General features: G+C 40.4%; 1 protein-coding gene across 2 annotated transcripts in view; it reads left to right on the top strand.

Annotated features, from left to right (window-relative positions):
- il1rapl1a (interleukin 1 receptor accessory protein-like 1a) overlaps window positions 1-22,649 on the top strand; it is a 650,628-nt gene that overhangs the window by 294,851 nt on the left and 333,128 nt on the right. For both annotated transcript variants that reach the window (XM_061879367.1, XM_061879366.1), the window contains exons 4-5: window positions 10,314-10,500; window positions 16,970-17,123. In XM_061879367.1, the coding sequence (XP_061735351.1) occupies window positions 10,314-10,500; window positions 16,970-17,123 (341 nt within the window). The remainder of the gene's footprint in view (window positions 1-10,313; window positions 10,501-16,969; window positions 17,124-22,649) is intronic.

Below are 22,649 nucleotides of genomic sequence, written 5' to 3'. Positions count from 1 at the left end.
TACACATTTATTACTTTTCCTAGTAATTAATTACATTTATCAAAGAGTAATTCCGTTAGTAGTAATTTGCAGAACACTGTTGCAAACTAAGGTCCAAAGTATATCTTAAGACACCTTTAGATGTCAAAGTCAGGTGTCTGATGAAGCACAGTAGGTATATTGCAGTGGTGGCAACCCAAATTGTTCAAAGAGCCATATTAGACCAAAAATACAAAAAACTAATTGTCTGGAGCCGCAAAAATTAAAAGCCTTCTAAAAGTGTTATAATGAAGGCAACACATGATGTAAGAGTTTATATTAGCTATATTAGCCTACGATCAAAGGCTGACACACATTTTCGTTGACAGAAATGCTGTATTTACTTTTTTATTTTACACAATTTAAATCGTTAGTTAATTGAAAGGCTTCTCAGACGGGGAGATAACTCCTGAAAATTACTGGTTCAGAATGGCCAAAGATATAGCCGTGTGTGTCCAAGTTTAGGGAAACAGCAGACTGTCTACTTCTAATTGATTTATTACAATATTTGCAAGCTGGGTAACGTTTGCTGTAGTCTGGAACAACATGCTACACAAACAACTATCAAAATACAGCCAGTATTACATACAGATAATGTGGTATGAGAAATAAATTAAATACACAGAGGACATAAGTAAAGGAAATGAAATGAGCTCAAATCTTTTGTAAATTAAATCTGTACAGCCGATATGGGCATCTACATCAACTATATGATTTGCCTGAGTGCCTGGGCAGGACGGATTAAAAAAATAAATTCATAAATAAAAATATACATATACAAACGAGGCAAAATGATACAATATGTACATACAGCTAGCAGACATAGCCTGTTAGCATTGATTAGCTTGGAGTCATGCAGTGACCAAAAATGCCTGATGAGCGCCCCGCCAAACCAATAAAATCAGCAAAGCTCACCTTGTGTGCATTCCTGCACAGCATAAAATGTTTGGTAGACACAATGAGATGGAGTGGCATAGCTTACGTCTTTCTGTGGCAAATCGAAGAAAGTTGTACATGTAAACAAACTTTGATGAGTTCAAGGGTCGCTGAAATTAGTAGGACAACACGATGCTTGCCAAATACTCTCATCAGTGAAGCATGTATAACATAAACAGTGGGATTTCTAACAATTAAGAAAGTTTGTGTCATGTACGTTCTCCTACAGGATATATATTTCAAAAAAAAAAAAAAAGATTTTTTCTTCATCTTTTTCCATTTTCACACATCTCTGAAAGAGGTCCAGGGAGCCACTAGGGCAGCGCTAAAGACAGCCACGGGTTGCTGACCCCCGGTATAGTGGAACCACGATTTGTAAACATGATTGTTTCTTGAACAGAGTATGTAAATAGGAACAATGTAAATCTGAAAATTGGGTTCCAGCCTCAACAAAAGTCCATATTTTAATAAAAGTTTGTACACTATTAACACAACATAAAGCGTACTGTACATCAAACAAACGTAACAAGGAGGTGATGGATCAACTTTCTATTTAATAACAAATCTAACAACCAGCTTAACAGTTCTGCTACTATTTAGCCGACACACTAACTCTCTCGATTCAAAATAAATACTTTTTTTTATTTATTGACATTGCATTCCAGTTCTATGATTAACTACAATCCTCCATAAAATAGACAGCCGGCTTTGATGAATTTCTATATTACAAAAAAGAAAGCTTGTTTTTTTTAGTAAAATTTTACTCAAACATTTAATAAAGTCAAATACGAATAAGGCAACAAGTATCCAACACTTCTCTTTTGTAAATTAAATCTGGACAGCCGATATGGGCATCTACATCAACTATATGATTTGCCTGAGTGCCTGGACAGGACAAATTAAAAAAATAAATACATAAATAAAAATATACAGATACAGTCGTGGTCAAAAATTTCCAAAAATTTCGAACAACTCCTATTTTAAAAAAAGTCTGTGGGCTATAGAGCGATTTCATTTCGGGCTCCAGTACTCTGGAATGCCCTCCCGGTAAAAGTTTGAGATGCCACCTCAGTAGAAGCATTTAAGTCTCACCTTAAAACTCATCTGTATACTCTAGCCTTTAAATAGACTCCCTTTTTAGACCAGTTGATCTGCCGTTTCTTTTCTTTTTCTTCTATGTCCCACTCTCCCTTGTGGAGGGGGTCCGGTCCGATCCGGTGGCTATGTACTGCTCGCCTGTGTATCGGCTGGGGACATCTCTGCGCTGCTGATCCGCCTCCGCTTGGGATGTTTTCCTGCTGGCTCCGCTGTGAACGGGACTCTCGCTGCTGTGTTGGATCCGCTTTGGACTGGACTCTTGCGACTGTGTTGGATCCATTATGGATTGAACTTTCACAGTATCATGTTAGACCCGCTCGACATCCATTGCTTTCCTCCTCTCCAAGGTTCTCATAGTCATTATTGTCACCGACGTCCCACTGGGTGTGAGTTTTCCTTGCCCTTATGTGGGCCTACCGAGGATGTCGTAGTGGTTTGTGCAGCCCTTTGAGACACCAGTGATTTAGGGCTATATAAGTAAACATTGATTGATTGATTGATTGATTTTTTAATGTAATAGAGCACATACTTGTTGTTTACAAAAAAACATCCATGAAGTTTGGTTCTTTTATGAATTTATTATGGGTCTATTAAAAATGTGACCGAATCTGCTGAGTCAAAAGTATACATACGGCAATGTTAATATTTTGTCATGATCCGTGGTCCGGATAATGTTTTTGTATCTTCTGTTAGTTTTGGACTTCTTTAGTTCCTGATTGTGACACCTCTGAGTTTGGTTTGGTTGCCATGGCTGCTTATTGTTTTCACCTGCCTCTGGTGTTCAGGACGCTCACCTGTTTCTCATCAGAGGCATTATTTACACCTGCCTTTGCCGGTCAGTTGGCCTGGCGTCATTCTTTGCTTCATGCAACCTGCTACGGAAGTTGTTTGTTTCATGCCATAGTTTCGTGAGTATTACTTGTCTCAAGCCTATGCTAAGGTTTAGCTTCCATGTTTTTGCCTTAGCTTCCGCATGCAATCGGCATGCATCATTTTTGCTTTTTTTTTTTTTTTGCTATGATTTATGATAAATAAATCATCTCCTACTTCACGCTGTCGTCCGGAGTTGTCCGTTCTGCATTCCTGGGAGAACGACCCCGCATAAAGATGCCACCCCGCCGTGACATATTTGGAAACTCACCTAACATCCACTGTAATGATACCACGTACAATAGAGTATCTCTTAGATACTACTATGGTTACGTCTATTTTTTAACATCACAAAATCTTCTTTTGTTTTTTTAAATGTATGTTATGTTTATAAACTGAGGAAATGTGTTCTTGGACACATGAGGATTTTGAATATGATCAATGTATGATCCTGTAACTACCGTATTTTTCGGACAATAAGTCGCAGTTATTTTTCATAGTTTGGCCGGGGGTGCAACTTATACTCAGGAGCGACCTATGTGTGAATTTTTTAACACATTACCGTAAAATATCAATTAATATTATTGAGCTCATTCACGTAAAAGACTAGACGTATAAGATTTCATGGGATTTATGGATTAGGAGTGACAGATTGTTTGGTAAATGTATAGCATGTTCTTTATATTATAGTTATTTGAATGACTCTTACCATAATATGTTACGTTAACATACCAGGCACCTTCTCAGTTGGTTATCTATGCCTCACATAATGTACACTTATTCAGCCTGTTGTTCACTATTCTTTATTTATTTTAAATTGCCTTTCAAATGTCTATTCTTGGTGTTGGGTTTTATCAAATACATTTCCCCAATAAATGCGACTTACATATGTTTTTTTTTTCCTTCTTCATTATGCATTTTCAGCAGATGCGACTTATACTCCGGAGCAATTTATACATCCAAAACTAATGTACAACAGCCAAACAACAGAAAAATAAATGATTATTACATTGTAACCGAAGTCAAAGACATGTTAAAAGAGAAAGTAAGCAGATAATAACAGTAAATGAACAAGTAGTCTATTCATTCATTGTCCTTAGTAATGTTGAAAAAATAATAAAATAATAAATGACACAATATGACGGCGTGGCGCAGTGGGAGAGTGGCCGTGCGCAACCCGAGGGTCACTGGTTCAAATCCCACCTAGTACCAACCTCGTCACGTCCGTTGTGTCCTGAGCAAAACACTTCACCCTTGCTCCTGATGGGTGCTGGTTGGCAGCTCCCTCCATCAGTGTGTGAATGTGTGTGTGAATGGGTAAATGTGGAAGTAGTGTCAAAGCGCTTTGAGTACCTTGAAGGTAGAAAAGCGCTATACAAGTACAACCTATTTATTTATTTAATATGTTTCTGCATATGTATGCAGCTAAATTAAAGCTTGGACTTAGAGTCAGACTTCCTTTTTATTGTCATTCAAATGTGAACTTTACAGTACTAATAAGAACGAAATTTCGTTGCATTAGCTCTTGGTAGTGCAGGATAAAAAAAGCAATAAGGTCTAGATATAAATAGATAGATTACTGTACGGATAAATACCTTGCACTTTTGCATATGCATCCAGATTTATGTATGTATGTTATATTGTCTTTTTTTAATTCCAGCGATATAATCCATTTTGGGGGAAGTTGAGTTGAGGGGACAATTTCATTATGATGCGTTCATGAGTCTTACGGCCTGAGGGAAGAAGCTGTTACAGAACCTGGAGGTTCTGCTATGGAGGCTGCGGAACCTCGTCCTAGAGTCCAGCAGTGAAAGCAATCCTTGGTGGGGGTGGGAGGAGTCTTTGCAGATTTTCTGAGCCCTGGTCAGGCAGCGGCTTTTTGCAATCTCCTGGATAGGAGGAAGAGGAGTCCTGATAATCTTTTCCGCCGTCCTCACCACTCTCTGGAGAGACTTCCAGTCTGAGGCATTGCAGGCTCCAGTCCAGACAGAGATGCTGTTGGTCAGCAGGCTTTTTATAGTGCCTCTGTAGAATGTGGTGAGAATGGGGGGAGGGAGCTGTGCTCTTTTCATCCGACGCAAAAAGTGCATGCGCTGCTGAGCTCTTTTTACAAGCGCTCCGGTGTGTAGGGACTAGGTTATATTGTCAGTTATCTGCACCCCCAGGAACTTGGTGCTGCTTACCATCTCCACCGCTGTGCCGTTGATGTAGAGTGGAGCGTGGCTGGACTGGTGCTTCCTGAAGTCAACAATGATCTCCTTGGTCTTGTCGCCGTTCAGGAACAGGTTGTTGGTCCTGCACCAGTCAACCAGATGTTTCACCTCCTCCCTGTAGTCGATGTTGTTATTGTCACGGATGAGGCCCACTACTGTCGTGTCGTCCGCATACTTCACAATGTGGTTAGTAGTGGACCTGGCGCAGCAGTCATGGGTCATCAACGTGGACTCAGGACACTTTTGTTTGACAACTAGAAGACATGTTGTCTTGTATGTTCACTATTTTATTTAAGGACTAAATTGCAATGAGAAACATGTCTAATGTACCCTAAGATATTTTCCTGTTAAAATAAAGCCAACAATGACATTTTTTAGAAAAGTACCAAAATATTGGTATCCGGACAACATTAATACACACACACTGACCACCCACTGGCAGAAATGCAGATTGGCACCTATGCCTTCAGGACAAAGGTGTTGGTTCTCTGTTCTTCTCAGTATTGGAGTCCTCCTGTGTTCTTCTAGTCCTTTTCATCCGCCTCAGCGTGTAGAAACAGCCACTGTTTCCTGATGCTTGTGGGTTTGGCAACAAAAAGAAAAAAAAGGAACATTCAGAAGCTTCACCTAGTCTAAGTCGAATTCTCAACCATTGTAGGATTTAATGTCGGGTTAGGAGGAGAGATATGTGGGTGTGGGGGGCGTGGGTTGTCATTTGGGGTCCGGCAGTGCTAATGAGCGAGGAGACATACCCGGAGGTCTCAAAATAGGCAGGACGAGAGTGGACAACCTATACCCGCCCCCGCCTCCTTGTCACCTAGCAACTATCAACACACTTAAGCCGTGATGAATATTAGCTGGAAGAGTTCTTCAAACCCCCCACTCCCCCCCCTCGTGTTTGAGGATATTGATATCGACGGACTAGAAAAAAAAAAAAAAAACTCGATTGCATTGGGACGGATTCAGATGTTTTAAGACACATTTACTAGGATAATTCTGGGAAATCCCTTATATTTCTATTGTGTTGCTAGTGTTTTAGTGAGTTTAACAGTACCTGATAGTCTGAGGTGTGTGTCCACGGGTGTTTTGAGGCCAGTGTCTCAGGGAAGTCGACGGCAGCTTTATGGACAGTAAAAGCTCAGCTGATCTCCGGTAAGAAGCGACTTTTTACCACAATTTTCTCACCGAAAACTGCCGGTTGACAAGTGGTCGGGATCCATGAGCGCTTGACCGCTCTGATCCATAGTAAAGTTTCACCTCCGGGAATTTTAAACAAGGAATCACCGTGTGTTTGTGTGGCTAAAGGCTAAAGCTTCCCAACTCCATCTTTCTACTGTGTCTTCTCCAATATTAATTGAACAAATTGCAAAATATTCAGCAACACAGATCTCCAAAATACTGTGTAATTATGCCGTTAAAGCAGACGACTTTTAGCTGGGTGTGCGTGCAGCGCTCATATTTCCTAACAGCCCGTGACGTCACGCGTACACATCATCATTACGCAACGTTTTTAAGAAGAAACTCCCAGGAAATTTAAAATTGCAATTTAGTAAACTAAAAAGGCCGTATTGGCATGTGTTGCAATGTTAATATTTCATCATTGATATATAAACTATCAGACTGTGTGGTGGGTAGTAGTGGGTTTCAGTAGGCCTTTAAAGCATAATAATTGGCTGAGAGACAGCTTTTATTTTAAAACACTCTTAAAGGCCTACTGAAATGAGATTTTCTTATTTGAACAGGGATAGCAGGTCCATTCTATGTGTCATACTTGATCATTTCGCGATATTGCCATATTTTTGCTGAAAGGATTTAGTAGAGAACATCGACGATAAAGTTCGCAACTTTTGGTCGGGTAATAAAAAAGCCTTGCCTGTACCGCAAGTAGAAGTCAATGTTCGTGTGACGTCACCGGTGTGAGGGCTCCTCACATCCGCACATCGATTACAATCATGGACACCAGCAGGACGAGCGATTCTGACCGAGAAAGAGACAATTTCCCCATTAATTGGAGCGAGGATGAAAGATTCGTGGATAAGGAAAGTGAGAGTGAAGGACTAGAAAAAAAAAAGACGAGGGCAGGAGCAATTCAGATGTTATTAGACACATTTACTAGGATAATTCTGGAAAATCCCTTATCTTATTATTGTGTTACTAGTGTTTTAGTGAGATTTATAAAGTAATACCTGAAAGTCGGAGGGGTGTGGTGACCGCCAGTGTCTTTGAGTGAAGCCATGGAGGAGCCAAGAAAGTCGCAGCTGCCTCTTTGACAGCTGCTGCAGGAAGATCGACACAAGCTCCGCTCATGTTTACGGTAAGAGCCGACTTATTACCACAATTTTCTCACCGAAACCTGCCGGTCGACATGTGGTAGATAAACATGTTCGTTTGACCTCTCTGTTCCATATTAAAGCTTCACAACAAACAAAGAAACACCGCCTGTGTTTGTGTTGCTACTGCCGGCCAAACTACACCAACTTTCTACCTAAAGGAATTTTTCTTTGTACTCTTCATTATTAATTGAACAAATTGCAAAAGATTCAGCAACGAAGATGTCCAAAATACTGTGTTATTACGCGATTAAATCGGACGACTTTTAGCCATGAGTGGTGCTGGGATAAAATGTCCGCTACAACCAATAACGTCACAAGCAAGCGTCAACATAAGCGTCATCATTCCGCGACGTTTTCAACAGGACACTTCGCGGGAAATTTAAAATTGCAATTTGGTAAATTAAACCGGCCGTATTGGCATGTGTTGCAATGTTAATATTTCATCATTGATATATAAACTATCAGACTGCGTGATCGGTAGTAGTTGGTTTCAGTAGGCTCACATATGTTTTTTTCTTTTGATGGATTCTAAATACTATAATCAAAAGTCTGCTTACAATGGAGCCTGTGGGAGTCAATATCTTCTGCCTATAAATGTCATGATCTGTGGCCGGATCATTTTTTTTTTAAGTTATGTTCTGTTATTTTTGGACTCCTTTTGTTCCTGTTTTGTGCACCTCTAGGTTTGTTTTGGTTTCTATGGGGATTAATTGGGTTCACCTGCCTCTGGTTAGTGGTCGACACGTTCACCTGCAGTCGACCACTAGTCAGAGCGCGATGTATTCACCTTTCTCACCACGCTCAGTCTGGCTTCATTGTTTGCTTCATGCAACTGTTACGTTTGGATATTCCTGGTTCCTGCTTCTATGTTTCCTGTGCGAAGTTTTCGCCTTAGCTTCCGTGTGCGATCGGCATGCATCGTTTTTGCTTGTTTTCTGTTTTGCTATGATTTATGATAAATAAATCATATCCTACCTCACGCTGTTGTCCGGAGTTGTCCGTCTGCATTTGGGAGGAACAGCCCTGCAATAAGTTGCGACCCTCACGTGACAATAAAGCCCTTAAAAAAACATCCAAGCACCTTTTATTAAGATTTGATATACATGATGTAAGTATACAGTGGGGGAAAAAAAGTATTTAGTCAGCCACCGATTGTGTGAGTTTTCCCACTTAAAATGATGACAGTGGTCTGTAATTTTCATCATAAGTACACTTCAACTGTGAGAGATAGAATGGGGGAACAAAATCCAGGAATTCACATTGTAGGAATTTTAAAGAATTTATTTGTAAATTATGGTGGAAAATAAGTATTTGTTCATCCATTCAAAGCTCTCACTGATGGAAGGATGTTTTGGCTCAAAATCTCACGATACATGGCCCCATTCATTCCTTCCTTAACACGGATCAATCGTCCTGTCCCCTTAGCAGAAAAACAGCCCCAAAGCATGATGTTTCCACCCCCATGCTTCACAGTAGGTATGGTGTTCTTGGGATGCAACTCAGTATTCTTCTTCCTCCAAACACGACGAGTTGAGTTTATACCAAAATGGATACATGGATGATACAGCAGAGGATTGGGAGAATGTCATGTGATCAGATGAAACCAAAATAGAACTTTTTGGTTATAGCTGTGGAAATTGTTGACTGTCATATCATGTATGGATGTACTTTGTGGACGCTGTCTTTGCTCCATACGCTGTAAGTCTTTGCTGTCGTCCAGGATTCTGTTTTTGTTTACTTTCTCTCCAGTTCAGTTAGTTTATTTTTGCATAGCCTTCCCAAAGTTTAATGTCTTTTCTTAGGGGCACTCACCTTTTGTTTATTTCTGGTTTAAGCATTATGCACCTTTTTACCTGGATCCTGCCTCCCGCTGTCGTCTGCATATTGGGATCACAAACTAAACAATTAGCTACCAGCTTCCAAATACTGGTATGGAAGAGTATAACACGGTTACTCTGCCAAGCTCTAGACTAGTGGTTCTTAACCTGGGTTCGATCGAACCCTAGGGGTTCGGTGAGTCGGCCTCAGGGGTTCGGCGGAGGTCAAAACACACCCGACTCATCGTGTAAATACAAACTTTTCCCTATCGGCGTATTACGGATACGGCAACAGCTGACTAATTTTCAGGCGTGTAATTTGTTGTGAGTTTACGCATTGTTTTGGTTTCGTTGTTTGAACAAGGTGATGTTCATGCACGGTTCACTTTGTGCACCGGTAAAAAAAAAAAAACATGGTAACACTTTAGTATGGGGGACATATTCACCATTAATTAGTTGCTTATCAACATGCAAATTAGTAACATATTGGCTCTTAACTAGTCATTATTAAGTACTTATTAATGCCTTATTCATCATGGCCTTATTACAACCCTAACCCCGACCCCAACCCTAACCAAATAACCCTAACCCTAACCCAAACGCTGACCAAATAACTCTAAATTAAGTGTTTATTACTTCAAATATGTTCCCCTGGTGTCCAAATAACTCTAAATTAAGTCTTTGATACTTCCAATATGTTCCCCATACTAGAATGTTACCAAATACATATAACTTTATCTTGAATTTGAAAAAAAAAACATTTTATTTTTCACTAAAGAAGGGTTCGGTGAATGCGCTTATGAAACTGTTGGGGTTCGGTACCTCCAATTAGGTTAAGAACCACTGCTCTAGACAGCACAGACACTCAACAACGGCATATTATTTGCGGAATAAAATTACTGATTTGCAAAAAATATTTTTCACCCAAATAGGTGAAACTTCATAATCTTCCACAGCACACCAGACTGTATCTCACGGCACACGTTGGTTGAAAAACACTGGACTAAGTAACGTTCTTGTGTCTGCAGGAACTCCACCTACTGCATGAAAGTGTCCATGTCTTTAACGGTGGCGGAAAACGACACCAGCATGTGCTTCAACTCCAACATGCGGCGGATGGAGAAGGCCGAGCTCAGCAAGAGCAAAAATGTTCTGTGCCCCGACATCGACGACTACGTGGAGCCCGGCAAGGATCCGGACATCACCTGGTACAAGGTAGGCATATCATCTTTAAGGTTCACATTGTCCTTCTGGATTGTCTCCGTTTTTCAAAGATCCATCCCTTTCCCTTCGTCTCATTTCTCGGCATCTTTTTTTTTTTTTTTAAGATAAGCATTCAGATGAGTTAAGCTGATTATGTATGGATGCAAATGAGCATGATGGATTATATAAACACGGCACGCAGCATCATCTTCAAGGGAGTAAAAGATGGGTCACAGCTGGCTTTTGTAATCAAAGCAATGAGAGAAAATTGCACAATGTCTCACCCACTCTGAGGAACACGTCCAACAATGGCTCGCCGTCCCCTTCCCTGTCATCTTCTGGGGTCCGGCAAGTCTTACGGACGCCCAGGTTAAAGGGTTGGGTCGGACTAATCAAAGTCATATCAGAAGTAGATTAGCAGGCCCGGGTGCAACCTCTTGGTTTTTCCAGAATTCAATTTCATCCCCCATAATGACAGCGAGTGCTGGAACCTGCAGTTATTTGGACCACTGCGGAGCCACCTTGATTGAATTCCGACAATGCCGGGAGCAACAGTGGAATGGAATCCATCGAAGGCATCGATGTCCCCGGCCGCAGAGACGAAGATCTTGTCTTAGAGTCTCACAAATAACATTCACTGTCCTTTGTGAGTGTATATACTGCAGTGTTGCACTTAAAAAGTACATTAAACAGGAATACCGATGCATACTGTATGTACATTGAGGCCGAAGTGTGTCAATATATCCACAATTACAGTTCTTTCTTTAAAATTAAAACCAAGTAAAAAATGCTCATTGAAATAAATCCATACACCATACTTTCCGGGCTACAGAGCGCCATCAAACTTAAAAAGAAAAAAACATGTTGACATCTATTAGCCGCACCAGACAAGAAGATGAGGATATTTACTGGTATGACATATTTTTGTAAATATTTAATTACATACCTTAAAGGGGAACATTATCACAATTTCAGAAGGGTTAAAACTAATAAAAATCAGTTCCCAGGGGCTTATTTTATTTTTTGAATTTTTTTTCGAAATGTTATCTATCCCGGAATATCCCTAAAAAAAGCTTTAAAGTGCCTGATTTTCGCTATCTGTGAAGCCATCGTCCATTTTCCTGTGACGTCATCCAGTGATGCCAATACGGATAGCAGAGCAAGATATAGCTACATGAGCTCGGATTCAGATTTGGATTTCAGCGGTTTAAGCGATTCAACAGATTACGCATGTATTGAAACGGATGGTTGGAGGATGGAGGCAGAAAGCAAAAACGAAATTGAAGAAGAAACTGAAGCTATTGAGCGAATAGCTATTGACGCTATTCGGCCATGTTTGCCTTAGCATCGCCGGTAAAACGTGCAGACCAACGATCAGACGTTTCGCATCTTGTGACACTGGATCAACTTAAATCCATCGATTGGTAAGTGTTTGTTTGGCATTGAATGTGGGTGGAGGGAAACGCTGGATATAAATATAGTTTCAAATGTACATACAGCTAGCCTAAATAGCATGTTAGCATCGATTAGCTGGCAGTCATGCCGCGACCAAATATGTCTGATTAGCACATAAGTCAATAACATCAACAAAACTCACCTTTGTGATTTAGTTTACTTTATTGTTGGAAATGCATCTGCAGGTTATCCATACATCGCTGTGCCATGTCTGCCTTAGCATCGCCGGTAAAATGTGCAGACACTCCGGCACATTCAATGGGGGTCTGGCGGCAGATTTTTTTGACTTTATCATTGGAAATGCATCTGCTTTGAGTGTCGCAGGATGTCTGCAGTAGCATAGCTTTCGTCGGTAAAATGTGCGGAACAAACGACTGACCATTTGGTCGGCTTTCCCTACACCCTCGTATTTTGAACAAATTTTGTCCAATTTCTTGCCACTTTCACAACTTTGGGCCAGTGGTGCAACTTGAATTCCTCCCTGTTAGTGTTGTTACACCCTCCGACAACACACCGACGAGGCATGATGTCTCCAAGGTTCCAGAAAATAGTCGAATAAACGGAAAATAACAGAGCTGAGAGCCGGTGTTTGTAATGTGTTTGAGAAAATGGCGGCTTTATTACCAAGTGACGTCACGTTCTGACGTCATCGCTCCGAGAGCGATACATAGAAAGGCGTTTAATTAGCCAAAATTCACCCGTTTTGAGGTCGGAAATCAGTTAAAAAAATATATGGTCTTTTTTCTGCAACATCAAGGCATATATTGACGCTTACATAGGTCTGGTGACAATGTTCCCCTTCAATTGTTTCCAAACGGTGCCTGTCAAACGGCAGTAAAACAGCTGAGCTTGCAAAACAGAAGTCATCCCTGGACCCAAGAGCTGAGCAAGCCAGCTCTAAAATCAGCTAAACCGATTCACTAACTGCATGGTGACAAATTGGTGAAATTACAAACCTGAATCAAAACAAAAATAATGCCATTGTAAGTTAATAATACTAACAAGGACACTTGTTAATGTGTTAGCATATTTTCTAGTGCTTGAGTACATTACGATAGCACTAACAATAATGCATGGAAGCACGCCTACAGACATCACATATTGGACAGTTTAGCAAGTGGGGACTGTTTTAATTAGCTAGGAGTGATGAATGAAGAATCCTTTCGAGCAGAAAAGCTTTTGAGGAATAGATGAAACGGGATATACTTCTGGCTCAAGGCAATAAACAGGAAGTACATTTTTAACCCGAAGCACCTGCAGTGAGTAAACTTGTCAAAAAGATGGCGCCATAGCACGAACAATAACACACTGTTTCACTGTGTTTGTCGGTTTAATTTAACATCTGTTTGTTGAATACAAAACATTATGGTCGTTGACGAAGAAAAAAATCCATCATTTAGCCACACCATTGTATTAGCCACAGGATGCAATGCGTAGGAAAAATATAGCGGCTTATAGTCCAAAACATATGGTAATTACTACTTAATAAGCTTACTAATTAATAACTACTTTAATAGTTTCCATCCATTTTTTACCGTTTGTCCTTCTCGGGGTCGGCTGGAGCTTATCCCAGCTGCACTCAGGCAGAAGGCGGTATACACCCTGGACGAGTCGCCAACACGGATAGACAGACAACATTCACACTCACATTCCAATTTAGTGTTGCCAATCAACCTATCCCCAGGTGCGTGTTTTTAGGTATTTTGAATCACTGTCATCCTATTCACAGCTGTTGTGTCCTTAACCCACTTGCTCCCAGTTCCACCCAAACTGGTTTAAATGTAGCTTAAAAGATGTAGACAATGGATTTCACTATGTAAAGACCCTTGAGTCCCTAGAGAAAATAGCTATATAAATATACTGTAATTCACTTCATGTCTTATTTTTGTCTTTGATTTCTTCTCTAAAAATATTTTCCCCAGAAATGGTTCAAGACAAAGCAGGTGTCTAGTATTCAGGTCAAAATGGTCGTAGATTATCTTTGTCCCTCTTTGATTTGGTTTTTGAAAATATGTTTCCCAAAAACTGGTCTTCATAATCTGATCATGCTCATGTGTACATGTACCCTGAAAAAAGGATCTGAATTATGATGTGCATTTTCATGAATCACCTTAAATCGGAATACTTTACTTTGACATGCGCAGAGCCTAACATAAACGAAAAGTTGTGTTATTATTTGCGATATGGCGCCATCTTTTGGACGAGTTCGCTCACTGCAGGTGCTGATGAAGCAGTGACTTCCAATGTAAACAAACATGGCATTGTGCACGTCTGCTTGTCTGGCGTTATCACGGTATTTATTTATAATGTTTTCCTTCTGTTCACTACTTTTGTTTTACCTCTCTTTTTTAAATGGAGCTGTCTTATGCCTTTTGTATTGTGATTATGTACGGGTTGCAATGCATTTTCATGTTTCAACATTCTCTGTACGTGTATGAGGTTAGCAGTTAGCACTTGGATTAGCTGTCAAGTCGTGAATAAAACAGCTCGTTAAGACGACAACTGGATCACTTCAACAAATGTCAGTTCATTCCATACTTTTGTTTTTGCTAGTCACCTTTTAAAGCCACAAATTCAACGCATAATAATAATAATAATAATAGTAATGGATTAGATTCATATCGCGCTTTTCTATTAAAGATACTCAAAGCGCTCACAGAGAAGTGGGAACCCATTATTCATTCACACTGGTGGTGGTAAGCTACATATGTAGCCACAGCTGCCCTGGGGTAGACTGACGGAAGCGTGGCTGCCAGTTTGCGCCTACGGACCCTCCGACCACCACCAATCATTCATTCACCAGTGTGAGCAGCATCGGGGGCAACGGTGAAGTCCTGGTGTCCTGCCCAAGGACACAACGGCAGCTATTTGGATGTCAATAGGTGGGAAGCGAACCTGCAACCCTTGGGAGACAGCAGCAAGACAATCGCTTCATTCCGAGATTATTACATTTAGTCCCCGCTCTGTCACCAAAGTAAAACTGAAGTCAAAGATATGCGCAGAAAGGATAATTCCAACCAGAATTTTGGAAGATGTGTTTTCATGCGCTACAATCAAAATTACTTTCGGCTTAAACCACCCGTCTCGATCGGAACACAATTTTGATCCAAACGTGTGTGATTGTGCCAGAATATTACGAACGCTGTGTTTAAACGAAATAGTTTTAATCCGGTTAAGCTTTTTATCTGATTAAATGTTTCAAAGTGCACAAAGCTAGACGAAGTGGCTGGGGAGAGGGAAGTCTGGGTTTCCCTGCTTAGGCTGTTGCCCCCGCGACCCGACCTCGGATAAGTGGAAGATGATGGATGGATGGAAGTGCACAAAGCCAGTTTCAGTGAAAATTAAAAACATGTCTAAAAAAGAAAAAAAAAAACGTTATCTTTTCTTTGTCTTTAAATTGGATATTTTTCAAAAATAGGTTTTTAAAATGTGGGCGTCTTATGTTTGGGTCCTTCGTCCCAAGTCATACGTCTCGAACAGTGTCAGTGATAATGTATTAAAACATAATAACATAATAAATGTACTAACTTTTTTGTCTTTGATTTGCTCTTACAAAAATCCAAAAAGTGTGTCTTGATAAAGCAGACATCTTACATTTGGCAGTTACAATGAAATGATTTGAAAAAAATTAGATTTTTTTGTTTTTGTTTTTGTTTTGGTCTTAAAAATATATTTTTTCCAACTGGGTTCTTAAAAATTCTGATAACTTATTAAAGTTAAAGTACCACTAATAGTCACACACACACTAGGTGTAGTGAAATTACTCTCTGCATTTCACCCATCCCCTTGTTCCACCCCGTGGGAGGTGAGGGGAGCAGTGAGCAGCAGTGGTGGCCGCGCTCGGGAATCATTTTGGTTATTCAACCCCCAATTCCAACCCTTGATGCTGAGTGCCAAGCAGGGAGGTAATGGGTCCCATTTTTATAGTCCTTGGTATGATTCGGCCGGGGTTTGAACTCATATATTCAGGTTGATACAGTTAAATAGACTACAGTTATATTAAAACTTAATCAAAATGAAAATACATTTTCAATTTTCTTAATCTTGGATTTGCCGTTTGAAAAAGTTTTGAAACAATATAATCAGGTCAATATGCTCATGCAGTACGTCTCTGACAGGTCAATTAAAAAACATGAATGGAAAACCATGTGTTTCTTAAAACTTCTTTAAAAAATTGATGTTTTATATATAGGTCAATATCAACAATATGACTTCTGACAGTGTTAATGAAATATATTGAAAATGTGATTAAAAATGTGTATTTTTATCTTTGATTTGGTATTTTTTTTTAACTTTTTTAAGGGAAAAAATAAGCCTCTCTTATATCTTGGCCAAACGGCTCTGGCATTGCCATATAAATAGTTTGGAAACATAACAAAAAAGGACAATTATGTCTTCTTTTGTGGTCACGCTCTGTTTGGTTTTATACTCGTCGTGCACTCTTGTTTGTTTTATCACCATGACAACTTATTAGTTTCACCTGTTATGTGTTCACGACTCATGCATCTGATTTGTTTGGACTCACGCACCTGTCAATCACTGCACCACTATTTAAGCCTGTAGTTGCCAGGCAGTCATGCTGGCGACATCACCCTCTACACACCTTTGTTATTCATGCTGATGATCCATGCTGCTCTTTTTCATGCTTTTTTCTCGTTCCAAGTACGTTTTGTTTATTCATGTCATAGTTTGCAAGTTTTGTTGCCTCCGTGGTAGTTTTGTTTTCTTAGCCGAGTTTTGATACTCTGCTGAGAGCGCCTTTCGTTTGTTCCTTTTTTTGGAGTTATGATTAAAATCATGTTTTACCTTCACGCCGTGTCCGATCCAGTCCTTTTGCACCACGGGAAAACAAATTACACCAAAGTCCACGTCATGAGAAATTATCTTTTTTGTTTTGTGTTTGATTTGGTAGAAACAAGACATTTGGGGGCTAAACCGGACGCCTTACATTCGCGTAACATTGAGTGCAGATCCAAAATCTCAAAATGGTGACGTGAGTCTAACACGATTGTTCTCTGGTGTCCAGGAATGCCGTCCAAAGCAGTGGCGAGCCAGCGTCTTTCAGAAGAGGGACATCCTGTCTTTCCAGGAGGTGAAGGAGGACGACATTGGAAATTACACCTGCGAGGTTCAGTTTGGCGGCTTTGTGGTCAGGAGGACGACGGAGCTCACCGTCACCGGTAAGAAGACAATCATGTCATCCGTGCGTGCACAGAAAATTGATTCACACTGGAAAAATACTCTTGTTACGCATGTGGGGGGTATTTGAGTCAGGGAATTGATGGCCAACACACACAATGCACACCTCTGAGCACCGCGGCAACATCCCGCTGTCGCTTAAATGCAGCGGGAGGCTGGTGCCGCTACATCCTGGATGGTCAGTTTTGCAGTCGGTCGAGCGTTCTGTGGTGGAAATATTTAACACACCAGGTTCAAAAGAGCAAGGGCCAAGGCCAGGAAATTTACCGTAGCACTACTCTGCTTTTTTTTCTTGGTCAACGTCTCTAAAATTTCTTATCGAATGACACATTATGTAAAAGTGACATTTTAATATAATATTAAACTGTGTCCCTGGAGCACAGATGTCAAACTCAAGGCCCGGGGGCCAAATCTGGCCCGCCACATGATTTAAAGGCCTACTGAAATTAGATGTTCTAATTTAAACGGGGATAGCAGGTCCATTCTATGTGTCATACTTGATCATTTCGTGATATTGCCATATTTTTGCTGAAACGATTTAGTAGAGAACATCGACGATAAAGTTTGCAACTTTTGGACGCTAATAAAAAAAGCCTTGCCTGTACCGGAAGTAGCAGACGATGTGCGCGTGACGTCACTGGTTGTAGGGCTCCTCACATCCTCACATTGTTTATACTGTGAGCCTCCAGCAGCAAGAGCTATTCGGACCGAGAAAACGACAATTTCCCCATTAATTTGAGCAAGGATGAAAGATTTGTGGATGAGGAAATTTAGAGTGGAGGCCTAGAAAAAAAAAAGGCGATTCCACTGAAAATATTTTCTTCTTCCTTGAAGGGGTGTAACAAAAGAGACAAGCGGTAGGAAATGGATGGATGATTGTTGCTGTAAAAATTGTGAGGTCAATGTTAGCATTGTAGCTAATATAGCTCTGTTAGTGTTGCTACAGTATTTAGTGTTCTGTTATATGTGATAAATGGTATCTATTAAGTCAGACTAGTGCAGATTTACGGTGTATATGTGAAAACTAGAGATTTTTTTTAACCAACTTTACCGCAGCTCCGTCCCATTGTTTACAAGCTAAAAGATTGTAATCACGTGAAACATTACTTCAAAACGGATGCACGCCCAAGGAGACACTATTATATTTCAAAATATTATTTTTACACCAGGAGGGGGCATGTCTTGCCAGAACACCAGCTCGAATTTGAGAGCAAGCTGCAAAGAACGTACCTTCGGTCCACAGTGCAAAACGGCTTCTAAGATACTAATCCTCGCCACCATGGCGGAAAATAAACAATATTTCTTCCAAGTACCATCATCACTGGAGGAAAAGGAATGGCTAAACATGTTACACATACATACTGAGTAGGACAACACGAGAAGCTAACCGCTAAAGCTTCAATGTAAAGTAGGGATGATCGATCCAGGTGTCCATACTTTTGATACCTGGCATAGTATCATCCATCCATCCATTTTTTACTGCTTGTCCCTTTCGGGGTCTTGGGGGTGCTGGAGCCTATCTCAGCTGAATTCGGACGTAAGGCGGCGTACACCCTGGATAAGTCGCCCCCTCATCGCAGGGCCAACACAGACAACATTCACACTCACATTCACACACTTGGGCCAATTTAGTGTTGCCAATCAACCTATCCCCAGGTGCATGTCTTTGGAGGTGGGAGGAAACTGGAGTACCCAGAGGGAACCCATGCAGTCACGGGGAGAACATGCAAACTCCACACAGAAATATCTCAAGCCTGGGATTGAACCCAGGACTACTCAGGACCTTCGTATTTTCAGGCACATGCATTAACCCCTGTTCCACTGTGCTGCCTGGCATAGAATCAATATAAATATAATATTGATAGGGGCAGTATAGCTCGGTTGGTAGAGCAACCGTACCAGCAACTTGAGGGTTCCGGGTTCGATCCCTGCTTCCGCCATCCTAGTCGCTGCCGTTGTGTCCTTGGGCAAGACACTTTACCCACCTGCTCCCAGTGCCACCCACACTGGTTTAAATGTAACTCAGATATTGGGTTTCACTATGTATAAATGCTTTGAGTCAATAGAGAAAAGCACTATATAAATATAATTCACTTCACAATTCACTAAAAGTGATTATATCAATATATATATATATATATATATATTTTTATCTATTTTTTTCTTGTTCTTATTATTACAAAATATTTTTTGCGGGATGTTTGTTATTGTTTACAAAGTCAAGGACTCAGATTTTGGATTCAGAAAGGCAAAACCCAAATTATTTTAATGGGAGCCAAGAGCAGTTTTTTTTATTTTCTTTAGTTGTTGTTCACGGGTCCCTTTATTTTGTTAAAAGCATTTATGTAGCAGTCCCTTCCACAAATGTAATAAATCATTTGTTATACAACAATACTAGAAGATTCTACATTTAATAAAACAAACTTTATCAACATGTGGATGGGGATTCGAAATTGGATCGGATCCGAGACGACAAAAAATGTGGAAAGGTACAACCTTAGTAAAATCCGATTCAGAGGTTTAATTTACTAAAAACAGTGTGTGCAATCTATAAAATGGTGTGTACTATTAGTGGGCATGTTATATGCAATTTACTAAGACTGTGGACTATTGAAAAGTGATGCACACCGCCCTATTTAAATGAGGATTTTGCATGTACTGTAAAGGGCATCACCACAGAGACACTTTCATTTACTGCACATTCATTTTATCATGCTACCACCTGTGGCATTTCTTCTATGTCTACAAACATGCAGGACACATGTACCACTTTTTATTGGCCTTTTACAAGCAGTCCTGCAGTGCATCTACAGTCTAGTCACCGCCTATAGTGCACTATCTGGGAAGAGGCTGCACGCCAAATAAAAATGCATACTCAAATAATTTTTTTCATATTAAAAATATTTTAATAATGTATATTCTAGGTGAAAAAAAACAAACATTACCAAAATAAATCAATTTAATTTGTTTTAATCAGCCCCTTAAGTCTTCAATCAGCTATAAAATTATAAAACTATGTTGCTGAATAGAACGATACGCAACTGTCAGTTAGCACGCTCTTCCAACAGATGCTAAATAAAATGCGAAATAGTGCCCGCAAAAAGGTGATGAGTGTCGACAAATGACATTGCACGTGCTAAAAAAAATATATTTGCATCTTCTCCTCCCATCAATGTAGGAGTTTTGATGATCTGCATATAATTAGCATATCAATTAAGACAGAGACGCGTATTGGATTATTGGCCTTATTCTGCTCACTCAACAGAATCAATACATTTTGCACCTGTTTAGCTTTGCGTGTGCTATCAGGTTTGCACAGGTTTTACTACACGCACAATATTTGTCAATGGCCCTTTGTGTCTGTTGGAGAACACTCACTGTCGGAGGCGGGTGTGGATAAACGCTGCTCATTAGCATTAAAGCGACAGACACACGAAAATGGCATGTGTGCAATTGTGCTTAGTAAAAGCACTTTTAAAGGCCTACTGAAACCCACTACTACCGACCACGGAGTCCGATAGTTTATATATCAATGATGAAATCTTAACATTGCAACACATGCCAATACAGCAGGTTTAGTTTACTAAATTACAATTTTAAAATTCCCGTGAAGTTTCTTGTTGAAAACATCGCGAAATCGTGTTTGTGACGTTATTGGTTGGAGGGGACAGTTTAGCCCAGCACCACTTACGGCTAAGTCTTTTCTTTTAATCGCATAATTACACAGTAATTTGGACATCTGTGTTGCTGAATCTTTTGCAATTTGTTCAATTAATAATGGAGACTATAAAAAAATAATGCTGTTGGTGGAAAGCGGTGGATTGCAGATGCCTTTAGCACCGGAACACAGCTGGTGTTTGTTTGTTGTGAAGCTTGAACACACAGTGGTCGAGCAAACATGTTTCTCTACGTCAACCAGCAAGTTTTTGGATGGGAAAATTGTGATATTAGGGACGGCGTGGCGCAGTGGGATAGTGGCCGTGCGCAACCCGAGGATCACTGGTTCAAATCCCACCTAGACCCAACCTCGTCACGTCCGTTGTGTCTTGAGCAAGACACTTCACCCTTGCTCCTGATGGGTGCTGGTTGGCGCCTTGCATGGCAGCTCCCTCCATCAGTGTGTGAATGTGTGTGTGAATGGGTAAATGTGGAAGTAGTGTCAAAGCGCTTTGAGTACCTTGAAGGTAGAAAAGCGCTATACAAGTACAACCCATTTATCATTTATCATTTATATTAAGTCAGCTCCTACCGGAGACTTCAGTGGATTATGGGACCTCCTGCAGCAGCTGTCAAAAAAGCAGCTGTGATCTTGGCTCCTCCATGGCTTCTCTCAGAGACTCTGGCGTTCACCGCTGCCATCCGACTTTCAGGTATGACTTTTAGAATCTCACTATAATACTATTAACACAATAAGCAGATAAGGGATTTTCCAGAATTATCCTAGTAAATGTGTCTAATTACATATGAAACGCTACCACAGCCGCCGCCTGAGCTGTCGCTTTTTTTTTTTTTTTTTTTTTTTTAGTGCCTCACTCTAACTTTCCTCATCCACAAATCTTTCATCTTCGCTCAAATTCATGGGGGAATCGTCGCTTTCTCGGTCCGAATAGCAATTACTGCTGGTGGCTCACATTATAAACAATGTGAGGATGTAAGGAGCCCTCACACCGGTGACGTCACGCGCAGATCGTCTGCTACTTCCGGTAAAGGCAATGCTTTTTTATTAGCGACCAAAAGTTGCGAACTTTATCGCGGATGTTCTCTACTAAATCCTTTCAGCAAAAATATGGCAATATCGCGAAATGATCAAGTATGACACATAGAATGGACCTGCTATCCCTGCTTAAATAAGAAAATCTCATTTCAGTAGGCCTTTAAACTCTCCAAATTCAGACATCAGGGCTAAAATGTTGGTTCTGATACATCTATGTGGAACTTATCTGTATGTTTCAATACACAAGCTAATGCTATGTCTTCTCCATGTTAGAACTTGTTTCCTTGACAACCAGTTAGCCCGACCTCCACGTTCAATGATGATGGCCACCATAAAAGATGTATTCCACCAGTAATACATTTCCATTTGACACAACGATACTGTAAGAAAGAGGTCAGCCAAAGAAAACGCCTTTTATTAACCGTCCTGTGATGTGTTGCAACTGTATTTTGCAGGAAATCAAACAAAAGTTAAGCACCACATTAGCTATTATTACATTTTTTCCACCTAGACAATATATCTTGACATTATTTCAAAGCAGCAGGGGGTTTGCAGCTAATTAAAGTAGGACACCCTACTGTTTTTGTAGGCCCTGCGCTATTGTGGCTCTGCATCTCTTTTCCACGCTTCCTTTATTCTATTAAAAACAGCAAATTAGCCAGAACGCAGCCATTGAATTAAAGCGCCCATTGTTTTTAATACTCTATCCCCCTTGTTTCATGCATATATGCGCACGGCGTGTGCTTCCATGCCTTTTGCACACCTAGAAGCGCCAGATAAGTAATACGTTGTC

Source organism: Nerophis ophidion, linkage group LG19, assembly GCF_033978795.1.
Source record: "Nerophis ophidion isolate RoL-2023_Sa linkage group LG19, RoL_Noph_v1.0, whole genome shotgun sequence".
Taxonomy (NCBI): domain Eukaryota; kingdom Metazoa; phylum Chordata; class Actinopteri; order Syngnathiformes; family Syngnathidae; genus Nerophis; species Nerophis ophidion.
This window is presented reverse-complemented; position numbering and strand designations above follow the sequence as displayed.